We start from the raw sequence: 21,084 nt of genomic DNA, 5'->3' as shown, positions 1-21,084 counted from the left end.
GCTCGCAGGCATCTAGGATGGACCATCACACAGTGGAAACGTGTATTGTGGTCAGATGAATCAGCATTCCAGGTCTTCTTTGCTCCGGACCAAAGACGAAAAGGACCATTCAGACTGTTATCAGGAACAAGTGTCATGGTATGGCGCTGTGTCAGTGCCCTTGGCGAAGGACATCAACGCTTCTGTGATGGCAGCATTAACGCAGAGAAGTACATTGAGATCTTAGAGCAAGATATGCTGCCTTCAAGACGTCATCTTTTCCAGGGACGTCCATGTATTTTTTAACCACATGCTGCACACATTACAAAGGCACGGCTGCGGAAGAACAGGGTACAGGTACTGGACTGGCCTGCCTGCAGTCCTGACCTGTCCCCAATACAGAATGTGTGGAGATGCACATCTTAAGACGTGTTTGCAGTTAGAATGGGACAAAATAAAAGCTGAAACACTAAATCGCTTGGTCTCCTCGGTGCCAAAGAATCAGTATGGGTTAAAAACTGCTGACAGCCGAGACATTTTAATTGCCGTAATTATATAAAAGTAATTATTTAAACCCAAACGACGACTTTTTATTTGATGTATTTTTTTCATTATTATTATTATTATTATTATTTTACGTCTTTAGACATCTACCCAGGCTCTTGGCGCAATCCTTTTGCTCAAGATTACAGACAGCGTTCAGAATTGTGTTGAATTCATACCAGGGCTCTGACAAGGCCGAACCCCCCCGGTTCAGTCGGTTCCGCTAGACAACTTCACAGGTGTTAAGTCGTCATACAGACTGACATTTCTCTGCTTTTCTGAATATTCGCTTTCATCCTCTGTACATGTCCTTCAGTATTAACAAGCTTTTCAATTCCTCCTGATGGACACAAAGACTTTGAACGGATGGTGGTGACACAGACACACACACACACACCCACAGACACACTTTATACACCGATCAGCCACCTCCTTGTTTCTACACTCACTGTCCATTTTATCAGCTCCACTTACAGGACCACTACAGAGCAGGTATTATTTAGGTGGTGGGTCATTCTCAGCACTGCAGTGACAATTACATGGTGCTGGTGTGTTAGTGTGTGTCGTGCTGGTATGAGTGGATCAGACACAGCAGTGTCCACTCACTGTCCACACCTACCTAGTTGGTCCACCTTGTAGATGTAAAGTCAGAGACGGTCACTCATCTATTGCTGCTGTTTGAGTTGGTCATCTTATAGACCTTCATCAGTGGGCACAGGATGCTGCTGGCTGGATATTTTTGGTTGGTGGACTATTCTCAGTCCAGCAGTGACAGTGAGGTGTTTAAAAACTCCATCATACCATACATACCAGCACAACACACACTAACACACCACCACCATGTCAGTGTCACTGCAGTCCTGAGAATGATCCACCACCCAAGTAATACCTGCTCTGAGGTGGTCCTGTGGGGGTCCTGACCATTGAAAAACAGCATGAAAGCAGGCCAACAAAGCATGCAGAGAAACAGATGGACTACAGTCAGTAATTGTAGAACTACGAAGTGCTTCTATATGGTAAGTGGAGCTGATGAAATGGACACTGAGTGTAGAAACAAGGAGGTGGTCATAATGTTATGCCTGATCTGTGTATAAGGGACCTCAGTACTTTTGCCCATAACACTTTTTTTTAGGTTGGTTTTTTTCCCCACCCAGCAGAGTAGTGACTGATTTTGTTCCAGCCAGGGGGCACCTAGCCAATCGGTAGCAGAGCCGAGATTCGAACCCTAATACCCCCTTTTCCCTGACACGGAACGGTTCCGGTTCTGGTTTGCGATCTTGATTTTGAACCGGTTCCGCGAGGTTCCACATAGTGAGCAAGCGTTCTAATCTGGCACCACAGAATACTCATTTTTTTCAGCGCAAACCGTGACGTCACCTGTGGGCGTGTTACAGTGGAGAGGTCTGTGTGCTCTTACATGAGAAGCTGTAAAACCGGCGTGCTGTTGTTTCGTATGGAGCTGGACGCCGCACTTCCATCCTTTAAAGTTCACCTGATTAAATTTTGAGCCAGTTTGCTGCTGATGTTTTCAAAGCGCCTCAAATGAGATGAACTGTTTGATATGACGTGGTAAAAGCGACCCGGACAGTAAACGCTTAACGTGAAGCGATGAATTTGGGCAGTACAGAGCACTTATAACCAGTAATAACAGAGAGAAATTGAGTGTTTCTGTGTTGTTCTATTAATACATTAAGCCACATTACGCTTTATTTTACGTGAAGCTTTTTCGACTCTCCTGAGAAGCGAATTCAAAACCCCAATCTGCAGAACCACCACACGTGAAGTGAATACAACTAAACACAGATATACACCGATCAGCCATAACATTAAAACCACCTCATTGTTCCTACACTCACTGTCCATTTTATCAGTTCCACTTACCATATAGGAAAAATCTATTTTATTTTTGAAAGCTGCCTAGAAAAGGTTAAACGTGGCATGCATTCCAGAACGGGGAACAGAAATGAACCCACTGGAAAGTCGGGTATTTTCCATTTCAGTCCTCTCGCGCTCACTGACATTTTCCAGAATTGAAATATCAGAGAGTAAAATGAAATATGGCGGAGCAGACGGATTAGCGAAGGTGAAACGCGACGCGGTGACCTGTTGTCTGGGAAAGAATTCTGATCACACACACTGGTCCTCACCCCGTCACGCACGGTGGTCACTGCAACGGATGACTATTTAAAAGCCATTATTTTCTATGAGTGTCGTCCTGAATTCCCAGCATCTATACAGAGTGTCTGGTCTGGAGTCCCAGTAGGACCCCAACCCCTTGGGGGTAAAGCTAAAACAGGGTAAAGCTAAAACAGGAGAGAAGCTAAAAAAGGGGCAAAGCTAAAAAAGGGGCTAAGATAAGGACTAAGCTAGAACAGGGGGAAAGCTAAAACAAGGTAAATCTACAACAGGGGCTAAGCTAGAACAGAGGCAAAGCTAAAACACAGGTAACGCTAAAACAGAGGCAAAGCTACAACAGGGGCAAGCAAAGCTAGAACAGTGGTAACGCTAGAACAAGAACAAAGCCAAGAAAGAAGCTACGATAAAAAAGGGGCTAAGCTAAGACAGGGGCAAAGCTAAAACATGTTAAACAGGGGCAAAGCTAAAACAGGGGCTAAGCTAGAACAGGGGCTAAGCTAAAACAGGGGCAAAGCTAAAACAGGGGCAAAGCTAAAACAGGGGCTAAGCTAAAACAGGGGCAAAGGTAGACCAGCTTAAACAGGGACAAAGCTAAAACAGGGGCAAAGCTAAAACAACTTAAACATGGGGCTAAGCTAAAACAGCTAGAACAGGGCTAAGCTAAAATAGCTTAAATAAAGGCAAAGCTAGAACAGGGCCAAAGCTAAAACAGGGGCAAAGCTAAAACAACTTAAACAGGGGGCTAAGCTAAAACAGCTAGAACAGGGCAAAGCTAAAACAGCTTAAATAAAGGCAAACCTAAAAAAGTGGCTTAGCTAGAACAGGGGCAAAGCTAAAACAGGGGCTAAGCTAAAACAGGGGCAAAGCTAAAACAGGGGCAAAGCTGAAACAGGGGCTAAGCTAAAACAGGGGCAAAGCTAAAACAGGGGCAAAGCTAAAACAGGGGCAAAGCTGAAACTGGGCAAAGGTAGGACATAGGCTAAGCTAGACCAGGGCACATGGATCACAAATTACAACAAGAGTATCTGATGATAGCAACAATGGCCAACAATCAGGACAGAACACAAGGGTTACTTTATACACAGGTCAATAATTGTCACACGAGGAACAGCTGTGGGTCATGAATATGGGGACAAATCAGAAGGAAGGGGCCGAGGCGTGATAGACAAAAACATTGATCCCACGTGTTCGTACAGTGGTACCTTGTAACTCAACGTCCCCTAAACTCTAATAATTGTTTGCATAATTGTGTAACATCCAACAAATAAGAGGTACAAACACTCTTCCCTAATAATGCTTCTATATTTCAGGAGGTAAAGTTCCTTTCCTTTTTCCCCCCAATCACCAGATTGAAGATTTTGGAAGGTTTTAAGACTCTGAGGGATAAAGTCGGTGGAGATTTCTGAGTCAAACAACTGAAAGATTATCTTCTCTGTGCTATAAAATCCCACCACATGAAGAAATGGACCACCAAAGAACTGCTTTCTAACTTAAGCCAGTGACCCCGGGATGTTATTTTCAGAATGTCCAGCTCAGCAGGATCCCAGAGGTGTTAAAAAAACATCTGAACACTGCTGCACCTAATAAACCGGACAAGTAAATCATAACCATGTTGCTTTCTAGAAAGAAAGGGAAGGAAAAGGGAAGAGAAAGAAAAGAAAAGAAAAGGAAAGGAATGAAAAAAAAGGAAAGGGAAGAGAAGAGAAGAGAAGAGAAGGGAAGAGAAGGGAAGAGAAGAGAAGAGAAGAGAAGGGAAAGAAAAGGAAAGGGAAGAGAAGCGAAGGAAAGGGAAGAGAAGCGAAGGAAAGGGAAGACAAGAGAAGAGAAGAGAAGAGAAGGGAAAGAAAAGGAAAGGGAAGAGAAGCGAAGGAAAGGGAAGACAAGAGAAGAGAAGGGAAAGAAAAGGAAAGGGAAGAGAAGCGAAGGAAAGGGAAGACAAGAGAAGAGAAGAGAAGAGAAGGGAAAGAAAAGGAAAGGGAAGAGAAGCGAAGGAAAGGAAAGGGAAGGGAAGATAAGGGAAGGAAAGGAAAGGGATGTGAAGGGAAAGAAAAGAAAAGGAGAAGGGAAGAGAAGAGAAGGAAAAGGGAAGAGAAGAGAAGGAAATGGATGGGAAGGGAAAGAAAAGGAAAGAGAAGAGAAGGAAGGGCAAGAGAAGGGAATGAAAAGGGAAGAGAAGGGAAGGAAAGTGAAAAAAAGAGAAGGGAAAGGAAGGAAAGGAAAGAGAAAAGAAGGAAAGGAAAGGGGAGATAAGGGAAGGAAAGGAAAGAGAAGGAAAGAGAAGAGAAGAAAAGGGAAATGAAAGGAAGGGGAAGAGAGGGGAAGGGAACAGAACAAAAGAGAAGAGAAGGAAAGGAAATGAAAGGAAAGGGAAGGGAAGAGAAGAGAAGAGAAGAGAAGAGAAGGAAAGGAAAGGAAAGGAAAGGAAATGAAAGGAAAGGGAAGAGAAGAGAAGGGAAGGAAAGGGAAGAGAAGGGAAGGAAAAGAAAGGGAAGAGAAGAGAAGAGGAGGAAAGGGAAGGAAAAGAAAAGGGAAGAGAAGGGAAGAGAACTGAAAGGGAAGAGAAGAGAAGAGAAGGAAAGGGAAGGGTTGCAAAGGTGACTTAATTAAGACCGTGTCTGCGTATGATGGAACCAAGTGGGAGGATTTAGATAGTGAAAAGAAGAGGCCCCGATACAGAGCCTTGCGGCACCCCGTTTCACCAAATCAGTGTCGGAAACATGATTACCCAGACAGATGAAGTGCCAAGCAGCAAGACAAGCAGAAGGAGAGAAAACTAAAAAAACATAAGCACATGGGTCTAAGGCGACAAGAAGCTCAAGCACTCACAGCTTGAGGACAATAATCACACTGCGCTGCCCCGTCGGGTGGCCAATTCAGACCGAGCCAAGTAATGAGAGACACACTCCAGAAGCTACTCAAGTGTTACTCAGATTCAATCTTTATTTCCAGAAGCCAGGTTTACACTGCGATTTCTGTGCTGCATTGCTTCTTACGCTACATGAGGTTATTTTTAAATATCCTGTCCCAATTTTATATGAAACACTGTGTGATATCATGTCATCAGTGTCTGATTATACCAAAATATTACTTTAATAACATACCCAAATACTGGAAAGCCGTTTATAGGGGTGAACGTCCCCTATATATATATATATATATATATATATATATATATATATATATAACATTATGGCCACTTTCTTGTTTCTACACTCACTGTCCATTTTTTCAGCTCCACTTACCATATAGAAGCACTTTGTAGTTCTACAATTACTGACTGTAGTCCATCAGTTTCTCTGAATACTTTTTTAGCCTGCTTTCACCCTGTTCTTCAATGGTCAGGACCCCCACAGGAGCACTGCAGAGTAGGTATTATTTAGGTGGTGGATCTGACACTGACATGGTGGTGGTGTGTTAGTGTGTGTTGTGCTGGTATGAGTGGACCACTGATGAAGGGCTAGAAAATGATCAACTCAAACAGCAGCAATAGATGAGCAACCGTCTCTGACTTTACATCTACAAGGTGGACCAACTAGGTAGGAGTGTCTAATAGAGTGGACATTGAGTGGACACGGTATTTAAAAACTCCAGCAGTACTGCTGTGTCTTATCCACTCATACCAGCACAACACACACTAACACACAACCACCAAGTCAGTGTCACTGCAGTGCTGAGAATGATCCACCACCCAAATAATACCTACTCTGTGGTGGTCCTGACCATTGAAGAACAGGGTGAAAGCAGGCTAAAAAAGTATGTAGAGAAACACATGAACTACCGTCAGTAATTGTAGAACTACAAAGTGCTTCTATATGGTAAGTGGAGCTAACAAAGGAAAATAATACAAATGATATGGACTTTGGTCAACAAGGTGGCCCCTAGATTAAAAAAGGACGCGATAGGACAAACATGCAGCACCACAACAAGTTCCAGTCCCATTAATGACGTCCCAAGCTAACCACCCCTTTATTAAATTCAAGGAACGTCCAGCAGGATGAAAAACATGGTCTAAAAACACGTTTCCTACACGGCCGTTAAGAGCTCACATTCCAAACAAGGTCGAAGCAGAGGGTTCGGTCCCTTCTCGCAAAGACATTTCTGGGTTTGTACAGTTAATAATTATACACTTAATAATTGATTTTTAAAAATGTATGCGGGCAGAGCTGGCGGTAGGTTGGGGCTTGCGGTGTCTCTGAGCGAGAGTGCGAGAGAGTGATTTAAAGACGGTGAGAGAGAGCGCGAGTCTAGAATTATTGATGCGATGAGATGCGCCGATAGCTCTGAATGGAGTTCATGCTGTCAACATGAATCATATTGTAGAAGTTCATGAGTTTATATATGGTGCAAGAAATGAATAGTGTAAATGCAGCTGATGCAGCTAATGAGAGACGCTACGTAGGCAAAAGTATGTGGACGAAGTTTGTCTCGTCTACTGTACGTTCCAACAGCTTCTGCTTGATACAATCTGTGCTCGCTGATGTCCTTTTCATAAAGTGCTATACATTTTCAATACTTACATTTGGACTGCGGGCAGGCCAGTCTAGCACTCGGACTCTAATGTAGCAACTGCAGAATTAGACCTAGCATTGTTTTGATGAAATAACCACAAACTTTACATGAATATAAGTCACCTCAATGTCTTCATATGTCCCTTAAAATTTCCCATAAATGCCTCAGTGTCGATTGTATTTGCCGTGGGCGCTGACGTACCCCCATACTGCTGATAACAGTCTGGATGGACTGGACTATGCAGTGTAATTTCTGCATACAGTTCTGCACAGATTTTTGTTTGCATAAGAGTTTTAGATTCCCTAAATCTTTTAACAATATCAGGCATGGTAGATGGTGAAAGACCTAATTAGACCTAATTTTTTCAATAATAATATAATATAATTATTTTTCGTTCATTTTTATTATTATTCAAATGATTTGATTCTTATTTTTTAATTTATTTTTATTATTATTTAAATTATTGAGTTACTATTTTTTTATTATTATTATAAAAATTTTTTAATTATTATTTTTGTATTTATTTTTATTGTTATTTAAATTACTTAGTTAATTTTTTTATTGTTAAGTTATGTAATTATATTTCATTAGTAGTATTTAAATTTAATATTTTTTATTATTATTTAAATTATGTATTGTTTCTATTGATATTATTTAAATTATTTAATTATTATTTTTATTTAAAATATAATTAATAATAAAATAATAATAATAATAATTAATAATGATTAATAATAATAATAATAATTAATAAAAATAATAATAATTTATAATAATAATGATAATAATAATTAATATTAATAATAATAGTAATTAATAATAATAGTAATTATTAATAATAATAATAATAATAATAATAATATACAGACACCTGGTTCTCTGTGGCACTGTGATGACAGTCACTTAAGTATATTAAAAAAGGTTGTCTGGGACTGACGTAGAAGCTTTGTTCAGATCTCAAAGGTGCTTAGTGTGTGCTGGTGATTGAATAGTGAGTGTGTGTGTGTGAGAGAGAGAGGGAGTGAGAGAGAGGGAGTGAGAGAGGCTCACAGTGAGATTATGATGTTGCACTGGTATTTCACGTAGCCTGCGGGGAAAGAATAAAACATTATGATGCTACGTGAAGAAAATGGATATGTCTCACACACACACACACACACACACACACACACACACACACACACACACACACGCGTTCTAGGGGATGTGTATTAATTTATGTATGTATTTATTTCCCGTTTTAAAAATGTGGGTACAATATGTTCTCGGTTTGATCCTTGCTTCTGTAATTCCAGCCCTAGCTGCGTATTTTTTAGCGTATCCAATTACCCAATTGCGTTATGCTTCCTCTCTACTGATCTTTATCTTCACCCTAATTGAGGAGAGCCAAGACAAGACACGTGTGCAGTAGCCAACTGCATCTCTTTCACCTGCACGAGGCGAGTTCATATGCGGATCAGCTTTGTGTACGGAGAAACACACCCTGAGAAACACGCATTATCCCCCGACTCTGTACCAGACTCTGTAGGTGCCATCAATCAGCCAGCAGGGGTCATAATTGCATCAGTGTTTTCCAAGACACATGCATAATGGGAACTGGCTATGTTCAAGTGTCCCAAGGTGTACACTGGGTGTCCACTGGGAGGTACTAGTCACCAGAACAACACACACTTCTATGTCAATACCATTGTAATACTGAGAATTGTGCACCACCCAAACATCACCTTTGACTAATAAATGGAGTACATAGGGGTGACAAAGTGCACAGAGCAACAGATTGGGTGCAAGATTGGGTACAGTCAGTGATTTTATACTCACAGGCAGAGATGAGTAAAGTCACAAGTCTTTAGGCTAGAGTCCGAGTGAAGTCACAAGTCTTTAGGCTAGAGTCCGAGTGAAGTCACAAGTCTTTAGGCTAGAGTCCGTGTCAAGTCACAGGTCTTTAGGCTAGTCAGAGTCCAGTCACGAGTCTTTAGGCTAGAGTCCGAGTCCGAGTCCAGTCACGAGTCTTTAGGCTAGAGTCCGAGTCCAGTCACGAGTCTTTAGGCTAGAGTCCGAGTCCAGTCACGAGTCTTTAGGCTAGAGTCCGAGTCCAGTCACGAGTCTTTAGGCTAGAGTCCGAGTCAAGTCACGAGTCTTTAGGCTAGAGTCCGAGTGAAGTCACAAGTCTTTAGGCTAGAGTCCGTGTCAAGTCACAGGTCTTTAGGCTAGAGTCAGAGTCCAGTCACGAGTCTTTAGGCTAGAGTCCGAGTCTGAGTCCAGTCACGAGTCTTTAGGCTAGAGTCCGAGTCCAGTCACGAGTCTTTAGGCTAGAGTCCGAGTCCAGTCACGAGTCTTTAGGCTAGAGTCCGAGTCCAGTCACGAGTCTTTAGGCTAGAGTCCGAGTCAAGTCACGAGTCTTTAGGCTAGAGTCCGAGTCAAGTCACGAGTCTTTAGGCTAGAGTCCGAGTCAAGTCACGAGTCTTTAGACTAGAGTCCGAGTCAAGTCACGAGTCTTTAGACTAGAGTCCGAGTCCAGGCTAGAGTCCGAGTCAAGTCACGAGTCTTTAGGCTAGAGTCCGAGTCAAGTCATGAGTCATTAGGCTAGAGTCATTGTGCAAATGAATGTAATTTCCGTAACTAGAAGGTACCAGTTAAAAGCTTAAACTGATAAATTTTGTTTTCATTGCAAAACAAAAGCGTGCGATAAATCACGGCACAGCAGCCAAAATCCAAAACACAGCAAAAAAAATTATAACCACAGCCCTGACCCGTCGAGGCATGGACTCCACTAGACCTCTGAAGGTGTGCTGTGGTATCTGGCACCAAGATGTCAGCAGCAGATCCTTTAACTCCTGTAAGTTGTGAGGTGGGGTCTCCATAGATCGGACTTGTTTGTCAAGCACATCCCACAGATGCTCGATTGAATTGAGATCTGGGGAATTTGCAGGCCAAGTCAACACCTCAAACTCATTGTTGTGCCTAAAACCATTCCTGAAGCATTTTTGCTTTGTGGCAGGGCGCATTATACACTTTTTATACACTGTCCCTGGTAGATTTTGAAAGTTGCTTGCACAGCACTGCAATTTTTTAACCATTAACATGCGTCTGATGAATTGTAAATGAACCACCAAAGAAAGAATCAGAGTTGCCCGAAGCTTTCTGTGCCAGACTGACTCATCCATCCTAATCTACAGTCGTTAGCTTTTAGCCATTTTAAGTCTTTCAGTGCGGTAGCGTGCTGGGTCAAGTGCCTGGGACGAGGGTCTGGGAGAGTTTGGATCAATACATTATTATTAATTGTTTGGGACATACGAAGCTGTCTGGTCAGAGATTCGATCTAAAAACCTTTAGTTTCTCAAAAGTATAAATGCATTCAGACTTACCAAGCCAGTGTTCTCCAGTGATCTTGCCGAATCCCTCTCTGTAGGAGTCCCAATCCCTGAAAAAGTTCACAGAGCCATCCTCACGCCTCTGAATCACCTGGAAATGAAAGAAATATAAATCAGAGTCGCACCTTGCCTAAACATTCTAATGAATGCCAACCTGTGAGACGTAAAGGTTACATTGACCTAACGATTGTATACACTGACAAGACCAGTAGTAATGCCTTCTTAGTAAACCTTACTGGACTGAACAGTCAGGGATTACAGACAGAGGTCCGGGGGAGTCAGAGAGTCGACTCTTCTCTCGCAGAGAGAGAGAACTATCTACAGCTAAAAAGAGAGAGCGCTAAGTGGTACAGCAACCAGAGCTAAGTAATCAGAGCCAGAGCCAAACAGCTACTCAGTCCGCCAATGTGTATTGTTTACGTTCTTTTAAATGCCCAGTGTTGCTACTAAATTCAGTTCAGTTCAGTTATGAGGATCCCTGGTCCGGCTTTTCCCACCCTGTGAACAACAGCCAATCATTGCTCATGTAGCCGCCCAGCCCAGTCAGATGGCAGAGCTGAGACTTGATACAATGTATTCGAAATCCCAGCTCTGTCTATTATCAATTTCTGCAGATTATCCACCCTGTTACAGAGGAGGAAAAACACTGTCCACTTTGGAATGGCTGTGTCTTAATCCACACTAGGCCACATGGTAACCTTACTACTGGAAAAGAGGTATTTTAGCACCCTATTTAGCACTCAGTGGGATATTTGGTACACACTGTGACACGCCAGCTTGTTAGCAGTGGGTGTGACTAGGGCAGCACACGGTGGCTCAGTGGGTAGCACTGTCGCCTCACAGCAAGAAAACATGCAGTCAGGTTAATTGGAGACATTGAATTGCCCTATAGGTGAATGGGTGTGTGTATGTGTGTGTGTCTGCCCTGCGATGGGCTGGCGCCTTGTCCAGGGTGTAACTGTGTGCCTTGCGCCCATTGAAAAGCTGGGATAGGATCCAGCAACCCCCGTGACCCTAATTGGATCAGCGGTGGGTGTGACTAAAGCATCTAAAGTAGGGTGTGTACATACTTTTGGCCATATAGTAGAGATGAGGGTCATGCTAGTCTTGTTTTTTTTTTTTTTTTTATGAGAACCTCAGCTGTGCGGTCATCTGGGCGCCCCCTAGCTGGTACGATAGGCAGTCCCTGTGCTGGCAAAACTGGCCACTAGTCTGCTGGGTGGAATAGGGACCCTGGTTAGTAGCCCGAGGCGCCTGTACAGAAGTGGAGGAACGCCGAGATTGGTGAGTGACTCTCCATGCACAAGAGTGGCCTCATGCTAGAATCCACCAAAGTATGGGCGAATAAGAAGAATTCGGTGGACACACTGAAGGGAGCCATGTGTCAGGCAAATATACCCTCCTCGAATGCGATCAGGGGCCCAACAGCGGCTGCATGGCTGCAAACCCACAACCTTTAGACTGCTAGCCCAAAGCTCTACCCACTAGGCTCCCACTGTAATGAAGTGACAAAGTGTGGCATTAAATCTGTCCTCATATGATTGACAGTACTGAGATTGGAACGAACTGTACAAACTACACCCGGCACCACCTACTTACTAATCACACTCCATTTGAGTCACAGAGTCTACAACGTGCCGCGAAATGCTAGCTCACAGACGTCATGACACCTGAAGTGTTGGATTCGAGTAATCCTACTTAACAGATAGACGACAAGCCCGACTTAAGCCTCTTGTGCGCCACACACACACACACACACACACACACACACACACACACACACACACACACACACACACACACACGATCATCTGTTGCAGAGCCCGACACATGACGCGTGCAAACGCAGCTTGAGGTGCGACTTCCAAATCAGATTTGGCTGGATTAAATTAGCGCAGCTTTTTAAAGCACGACGCGATTAGGCCAATCAGGATCTGATCTATACCTGGAAGAGAAGCTGCCGGTGCGAGAAATATAGTGCGAAAGTCCTGCCAAAAGCAACTGGCACTGATTATTGCCATTTAGGTCTCATGCAGTACTAGACGGCGAGGATGCCAAGAGAGAAAAAGGGAAAGAATACATAGGATGAATGGAAGTGACGGAAAAAAGTGTGTTTAGACGATGGGTCAAGCGTTTCCTGTCGCCATACTGCTTCCATCAAGGTCTAGGGGTGAAGCCAAGAGGGGCTTAAGCATATGTTCCTTTGGCACAGTTTTAAATCTAACAGACCCCACTAGACCCCTGAAGGTGTGCTGTGGTATCTGGCACCAAGATGTCAGCAGCAGATCCTTTAACTCCTGTAAGTTGTGAGGTGGCGCCTCCATGGATCGGACTTGTTTGTCCAGCACATCCCACAGAGAGATCTGGGCAATTCGGAGACCAAGTCGACACCTCAAACTCGTTGTTGTTTTCCTCAAACCATTCCTGAACCATTTTTGCTTTGTGGCAGGGCGCAGCCATCAGGGAATAGCGTTCCCATGAAAGGGTGTACATGGTCTGCAACAGTGCTTAGGTAGGTGGTACATGTCAAAGTAACATCCACATGGATGGCAGGACCCAAGGTTTCCCAGCAGAACATTGCCCAAAGCATCACACTGCCTCCGCCGGCTTGCCTTCTTCCCATAGTGCATCCTGGTGCCATGTGTTCCCCAGGTAAACACGCACCCGGCCATCCACGTGATGTAAAAGAAAACGTGATTCATCAGACCAGGCCACTTTCTTCCATTGCTCCGTGGTCCAGTTACGATGCTCACGTGCACACTGTTGGCACTTTCGGCGTTGGACAGGGGTCAGCATGGGCACCCTGACTGGTCTGAGGCTATGCAGCCCCATACGCAACAAACTGTGATGCAGTGTGTATTCTGACACCTTTCTATCAGAACCAGCATTAACTTCAGCAATTTGAGCTACAGTAGCTTGTCTGTTGGATCAGACCACACAGGCCAGCCTTCACTCCCCATGTGCATTAATGAGCCTTGGCCACCCATGACCATGTCGCCAGTTTACCACTGTTCCTTCCTTGTGTATATATATATTTATTCGCCCATACTTCAATGGATTCACATGTTAGCCCAGTCTTTCGCACGGAGTGTCGCGTGCCGGAGAGTCACGCGTCGATCTCCACGTTCCTCAACTTCTGTACAAGCACCTCGGGCTGCTAACCAGGGTCCTTACACAGTGCCGAAGACCCAACCTTTTTTAGTTTGGTCTTTTCCCACCCTGCATCTGTCTCACTAATTAGCCTGGCTCACAATTCAAAACCTTTTTCCATATAGTGTAACTGTTTGTCGGCTGCCTTTGACGTAAGGCACTTTTAGTCATTGAAGTTACTCTGCAGAAGTGTGTGTGCACTTGGAAATAAAATGCACCAGTGTACTAAGTTTGTGTACAAGCATGTATGTAGAGTTAGTGTCACTTACCGTCCAGCCCCCTCCACCAGTGCTCATATCGCAGTAGACCTGAAAACCTGCCGGATAATGAGTAGGAAACACTGAGTAGATGCCGTCTTCCCGCTGACCGCTAGCATGGATGTCGAAACAGTCACGTGGGCGAGAACCTGATCAAAAGACAGAAACAAAGCATCTCAGGAATGCCATCATGACCAGCAGACAGACAGAGAACTGGGAACTAAGGGACAGGAGTGTATGCTTACGGTATGATACAAGACAGTTTGGTTTCAAAACCCAGCGGGTCTGCTCAAAACCTAGCGAGCTCTCAATATAGATGTCATCCTAAGTGCTCTCTCGGGAAGAGGGCTGTCTCAATTCTAACATGCCTCAAAATGCTGCCTACTGAGACGCCTTATTCTGAGCGATATTCTGACTGAACAACAATTGAGCATTGAGTACTTCCCAAGATATTTCATGTCTTGTCTGCTCAACTTCATTTAATTTGTTAATAAACCTCCATTCATGCATTTTAGGCCTGCATCACATTCCAAAAAAAGTTGGGACGGGAGCAATTTAGGGCTAGTAATGAGGTGAAAAAACTAAATGTTGATTGATTGTAATCACGGTTTGAACAATGAACACAAAAACAATGAACCTTAAAAAATTTGAAGGGATTTGCATATTTCTCCCTCTACAGTGCATAATATCATTAAACGATTCAAGGAATCAGGAGGAATTTCAGTGCGTAAAGGCCAAGAGTGCAAGCTTAAGCTGAACCCCTGTGATCTTTGATCCCTCAGACGGCACTGCATCAAGAACCACCACTCAACAATAGCTGATATAACCACATGGGTGAGGGATTACTTTGGCAAACCTTTGTCGAGCACTACACTACAGAGTTACATGCACAAACGCCACTTAAAACTTTACTGTGCAAAAAAGAAGCCTTATGTTAGACATGTCCAGAAGCGGCGTCGACTTCTCTGGGCTCGGAGGCATCTAGGATGGACCATCACACAGTGGAAACATGTATTGTGGTCAGATGAATCAGCATTCCAGGTCCTGGGAAAAAAATAGACGCCGTGTGCTCCGGACCGAAGCCAAAAAGGACAGTCCAGACTGTTATCAGGAAAAAGTCCAAAAGCCAGGGTCTGTCATGGTATGGGGCTGTGTCAGTGCCCTCAGCAAAGGTCATTTACACTTCTGTGATGGCAGCATTAATGCAGAAAAGTACATTGAGATCATAGAGCAACATATGCTGCCTTCAAGACGTCGTCTTTTCCAGGGACGTCCATGCGTTTTTCAACAAGACACTGCAAAACCACATGCTGCACACATTACAAAGGCATGACTGCAGAAGAAGAGGGTATGGGTATTGGACTGGTCTGCCTGCAGTCCTGACCTGTCCCCAATAAAGAATGTGTGGAGAATTTTGAAACAAAATATGCGACCGTCCCCAGGTGTGGCGGTTCGGTCTGCGTGGGTTTCGTCCAGGAGCACCGGTTTCCTCCCACAGACCAAAAACACTGAATTGCCCTATAGGTGAATGGGTGTCCAGGGTGATAGTGTGCTCCAGTGCCTACACCCCCCCCCCCCAATGCAACACTGATTGGATAAGCGGTTAAGAAAGCGAGTGAGTGAGTGAAAGAACTACATTCCATAATTTATAGAGCCATATTGTTATGGGGATGCTTTGTAGCAACAGGGGTTAATAGTAAGTACCCCAAACTCTATTACCCTGGTAGATCTTTCTAGGGAAAGTGCAAATTCAGAATAAGAATTTAGAAGAATTTCATGAATCTGTAACTCCTCGCTCTCCAAGCAAAAACATCAAGCTCCAGGCTCAAAGGGGAACAAACGTTCCGCCCTTCAGCTATTGCGCTAATGAAGGTTCAGATGCCGCGAAGACACGGAGAACAGCGGAATAATTACTCGCTCACTTTAGATGCAGTTTTGCATGAAATTGTATTTGCACGCTCTGGTTTTCAGCATTACACCATTAATAATCAGACAATTAGAAGACTTTTTTTTAATCAGCTAAAGATCTACTAAAAGTGCATTGTGTTAGTCTGTGAGCCATTTATAGACTTAACACAGGGTCTGGACACGTTTGGATGAGTCGCCAGTCCATCACAGGGAAGTCGAACACACACCTCATTTAGAGCAATGTCTTCGGACTTGTGGGGGGAAACACACAGAAAGATCAAACCCAGGCCCTTCTTGCTAAGGGTGACAGCGCTACCCACATCACCATCATGCCAGATTAATAGCAGCGAGTAAATTATTAACTATTAAAATCTATTAGATTGTCCATATTTGGATATATCCAATGTCCCCTATACATAACGCCACTTGCTGATGAGGGGTGGCAGACTGGTACACAATAAGGACATTTTGTTTTTTTACCCCAACTAGAAGAAGAAAGGAGAGAATGAAGGAAGGAAGGAAGGATGGATGGATGGATGGAAGGATGGAAGGAAGGAAGGAAGGAAGGGAGGAAGGACAGAAGGAAGGAGGGAAAAACAGAAGAAAGGAAAGACAGAAGGAAAGACAAAAGAAAGGAAGGAGGGAAGCAAGAAAGGAGAGCAAGGAAGGAGAGAAGGAAGGAAAGACAGAAGGAAGGAGAGAGGGAGAGAAGGATGTAAGAAAGGAAATAGAAAAGGAATGAAGGAGAGAAGGAAGAAAGGAAGGAAGGAAAGGGATAAGGAAGGAGAGAAGGAAAGGGAGTAAGGAAAAAAGGAAGGATGGAAGGAAGGAAGAATATTTTACTTCTTTACCCTAACCAGCAAAGTGCAGCTAAGACGAAAGAAGAGAAGGAAGGAAAGACAGAAGAGAGGAGAGAGGAAAGGAATAAAAGAATGAGAGAAGGAACAAGGGAGAGAAAAAAGGATGGAAGGAAGGATGGAAGGAAAGGTGGAAGGAAGGAAGGAAAGAAGGTAGGAGATCAGGAAGGAGAGAAGGAAGGAGATCAGGAAGGAGAGAAGGAAGGAGATCAGGAAGGAGAGAAGAAAGGAAGGAAGGAAAGACAGAAGGAAGAAAGGAAAGAAGGAGAGAAGGGAGTAAGAAAGGAGAGAAGGAAGAAAGGAGAGCAGGAAGGAAGGAAAGAGGGAAGGAAGGAAGCAAGGAAGACAGAAGGAAGGAAAGACAGAAGGAAGGAAGGAAGGATGGAAAAGAGAAGGAAGGAAGAAAGGAAAGAAGGAGAGAAGGGAGTAAGAAAGGAGAGAAGGAAGAAAGGAGAGGAGAGAAGGAAGGAAAGAGGGTAGGAAGGAAGGAAGGAAGACAGAAGGTAGGAAGGAAGGATGGAAAAGAGAAGGAAGGAAGGAAGGAAGGAAAGAAGGAGAGAAGGGAATAAGAAAGGAGAGAAGGAAGAAAGGAGAGCAGGAAGGAAGGAAAGAGGGAAGGAAGGAAGGAAGGAAGAAAGAAGGAGAGAGGGAAGGATGGAAGAAGAGAAAGAAGGAAGGAAAAAACCAGAAACGATGAAGACAGAGTTGTAATAGATATTACCGTTAGCGCAGCCTTTGAGACGAGAACCTCTGACAGGAGCTCTCTGCAGATCGGCCTTTACCCGAGCCCTCAGTCCTCCGTTTTCCTTCTGCATGGAGTTCAAAGCGTCGCTGACCGAATTCACCACCTTCACCATGTTAAGCTGGCTATCCGAAAGCAGCTGCAAGAGACAAACACACACAAACATGAACAATGTGATTTAATTGATTTCAGCACCATGAAACACACACCGACCAGGCATAACATTATGACCACCTTCCTAATATTGTGTTGGTCCCCCTTTTGCTGCCAAAACAGCCCTGACCCTGAGGCATGGAGTCCACTAGACCTCTGAAGGTGCTGTCATATCTGGCACCAAGATGTCAGCAGCAGATCCTTTAACTCCTGTAAGTCGGACCAACCAGCACATCCCACAGATGCTCGGTTGGATTGAGATCTGGGCAATTTGGAGGCCAAGTCAACACCTCAAACTCGTTGTTGTGCTCCTCAAACCATTCCTGAAACATTTTTGCTTGCTGAAGGAGGCCACAGCCATCAGGGAATACCGTAGGTAGGTGATACATGTCAAAGTAACATCCACAATGATGGCAGGACTCAAGGTTTCCCAGCAGAACGTTCTATCAGAAACAGCATGAACTTCAGCGATTTGAGCTACAGGAGCTCGTCTGTTGGATCGGACCACACAGGCATCAGTGAGCCTTGGCTGCCGGTTTACCACTGTCACTTCCTTGGACCACTTTTGATAGATACTGACCTCACAAGAGCTGCAGTTTTGGAGATGCTCTGACCCAGTCGTCTAGCCATCACAATTTGGCCCTGGTCAAACTCACTCAAATCCTCACGCTCACCCATTTGTCCTGCTTCTAACATCAACTTTGAGGATAAAATGTTCACTTGCTGCCTAATATGTCCCACCCACTAACAGGTGCCATGATGAGGAGATAATCAGTTATTCACTTCACCTGTAATCAAATCTTTTGCTAGACATAAATTATTGAGTTGCCATAGCAATAAGAGAAATGCACAGAAGGTAAGTCTCTAAACTGTCTTTTCCAATTCGGACCATGCTGTCAGAGAGACAACATGTCTAAAACATTGACAGCTGAGGTCAGGCCCTTTAAAACCCTAGCATAACTGTAATTGTGTGCACAAAGCAAAGTCCAGAAAGCCTTTTATAACCTTAATACAGACCTTGACTGGAATGTCAATCCAACCAAGCTTTCCCACCCACCATGGGTGCCTATGGGTTCCCAAGACACACTTGAAATTATGTCAAAAATGGTGTTGGGTTTAAAAAAATGTCTATACAAAAGTCTCTGGGGAACACATGGCCCCAGTATGCACTATGGGAAGAAGGCAAGCCGGCGGAGGCAGTGTGATGCTTTGGGCAATGTTCTGCTGGGAAACCTTGGGTCCTGCCATCCATGTGGATGTTACTTACTGACACGTACCACCTACCTAAGCATTGTTGCAGACCATGTACACCCTTTCATGGAAACGCTATTCCCTGATGGCTGCGCCCTGCCACAAAGCATAAATGCTTCAGGAATGGTTTGAGATGTACAACAACGAGTTTGAGGTGTCGACTTGGCCTTCAAATTCCCCAGATCTCAATCCAATCTGTGGGATGTCGCATCTGTGGGATGTGCTGGACAAACAAGTCCAATCCATGGAGGCCCCACCTCACAACTTACAGGAGTTAAAGGATCTGCTGCTGACATCTTGGTGCCACATACCACAGCACACCTTCAGGGGTCTAGTGAAGTCCCTGTCTCCATGGGTCAGGGCTGTTTTGGCAGCAAAAGGGGGAGCAACACAATATTAGGAAGGGGGTCATAATCTTATGATCAGTGTACATCAAACATTGTCAGCAAACTACACCACAGAAGAGTGATCCTACGGCAATTCAGTTAGCAATCGGTTAGTCAACATGTCCAAAGCAGCCAGCTAAAAACATGACTACTACCTTACTTATTCTCCTTAGATACACTAAAATACTTAATATGTAGAGGAGAGGGTTCATCAAGAACTACAGACCCATTACTATCAAGCCAAGTCTCTGTCAGGAAAAGAGAATCAATAGCGCTATCTTCTATTAGGTGTGTAATGATAAACGACTTGCTAATCAGCGAGCGCACATTCAGTACTGCTGATTTTAAGGATCTCTTTGGAAATACCTGCATTATTCAAGTGCTTCACTGTGGTTACGTTTTGGTGATCGAAGGTTGCCATGCCACCGGGTGCTAATGACGACCGGAATGTCCTGAATAGCAGCATGGGTTCCAGAAATTATGGATGGTCTCCTTGATGCCAATGATGACAAATCACTGAGAAATGGAAATATCCAAATAAGCAATACTATGCCAGATAATGGTTTTGTACCTTTCACTAATAACAGTCTGGATGGTCCTTTTGCTCTTTGGTTTTTCCTGAAAACAAGCTATAAGGTGGACTTGTGTCTTTCGGTCCATCTGAAATGAGCTCAGGCCGAGAGAACTCACAACAGAACTCACACTGCATAGAATTAATGTACAGATTTCTCTTTGCACAAATTTAAAATGTTTATATTTAAAAAATTCAATCAAGTTGGTCAGCCAAAACATTGTCAATTAAATAAAAGTTAAATAAATAAATCACAGATTCTTGTTTTTATTGTAATTTACAATGTCTGAACTTTACCAAAAAATAACAATAATAATAATAAGAAAAGAAAAAGAAAAGAATAAATAATAATAATAATAAATAATTGTAATAATAATAATAATAAGAAGAAGAAGAAGCAGAAGAAGAAGAAAAAGAAGAAGAAAAGAAATATTAATAAGAAGAAGAAAAGAGAAAGAAAACAATAATAATAATAATAATAAGAAATTAAATAATAATAATAAGAAATAAAATAAGAAGAAGAAAAAAGATGAAGAAATAAAATAATAATAATAATAATAAATATAAGAATAATAAAACAACAATAAAAACAAATAAAATAAAAAAGTTTTAATAACAAATATAGGAATAATAATAATGAATATAAGAATAAAAATTATAACAATAAAAATAATAATAATGCTAATAATAACAATAATACTGATGTTAATAATAATAACAATAATACATATAAGAATAAAAATAAAACAATAATAAGAAAAAATATTAATGTTAACAATAATAAAACAATAAAAGTAATATATGATAAGAAATAAGTATAATATAATTTTATTAATACTACTACTACTGATAATAATAAAATAAATAAACAAAAATAATAATGAATATATTAATAATAAAAAATAAAATAAAAAATAAAAAAAATAAATGATAATACAAATAATATACAATTAAAATGTAAAAAAATAACAAAAAAAATAATAATAATGCTAACAATAATAATAAAAACAACAAAACAACAATAAGAAGCTAAAATAATAATGTTAATAATAATAATAATAATAATAATAATAATAAAATAAACAATAACAAAAGTAATAAATGATAAGAAATAAAACACAATATAATAATATTACTACTATTACGACTGATAATAATAATAAAATGAAATAAACAATGAAAACAATGAATATATTAATAATAAATGAATCAAAAATAATAAAAATAAATTATTAAGAAATTATAATAATAATACAATTAAAATGTAAAAA

The 21,084-nt window shown here is 42.4% G+C and overlaps 1 protein-coding gene across 1 annotated transcript in view; it reads right to left on the bottom strand.

Annotated features, from left to right (window-relative positions):
• Positions 1-21,084, bottom strand: part of fibcd1b (fibrinogen C domain containing 1b) — a 108,554-nt gene that overhangs the window by 12,125 nt on the left and 75,345 nt on the right. The window contains 3 exon segments of the mRNA XM_062988621.1: positions 10,533-10,629; positions 13,958-14,094; positions 17,432-17,591. Coding sequence (XP_062844691.1) covers positions 10,533-10,629; positions 13,958-14,094; positions 17,432-17,591 — 394 coding nt within the window.

Source organism: Trichomycterus rosablanca, chromosome 26 (genome assembly GCF_030014385.1).
Source record: "Trichomycterus rosablanca isolate fTriRos1 chromosome 26, fTriRos1.hap1, whole genome shotgun sequence".
Classification (NCBI taxonomy): Eukaryota; Metazoa; Chordata; class Actinopteri; order Siluriformes; family Trichomycteridae; genus Trichomycterus; species Trichomycterus rosablanca.
This window is presented reverse-complemented; position numbering and strand designations above follow the sequence as displayed.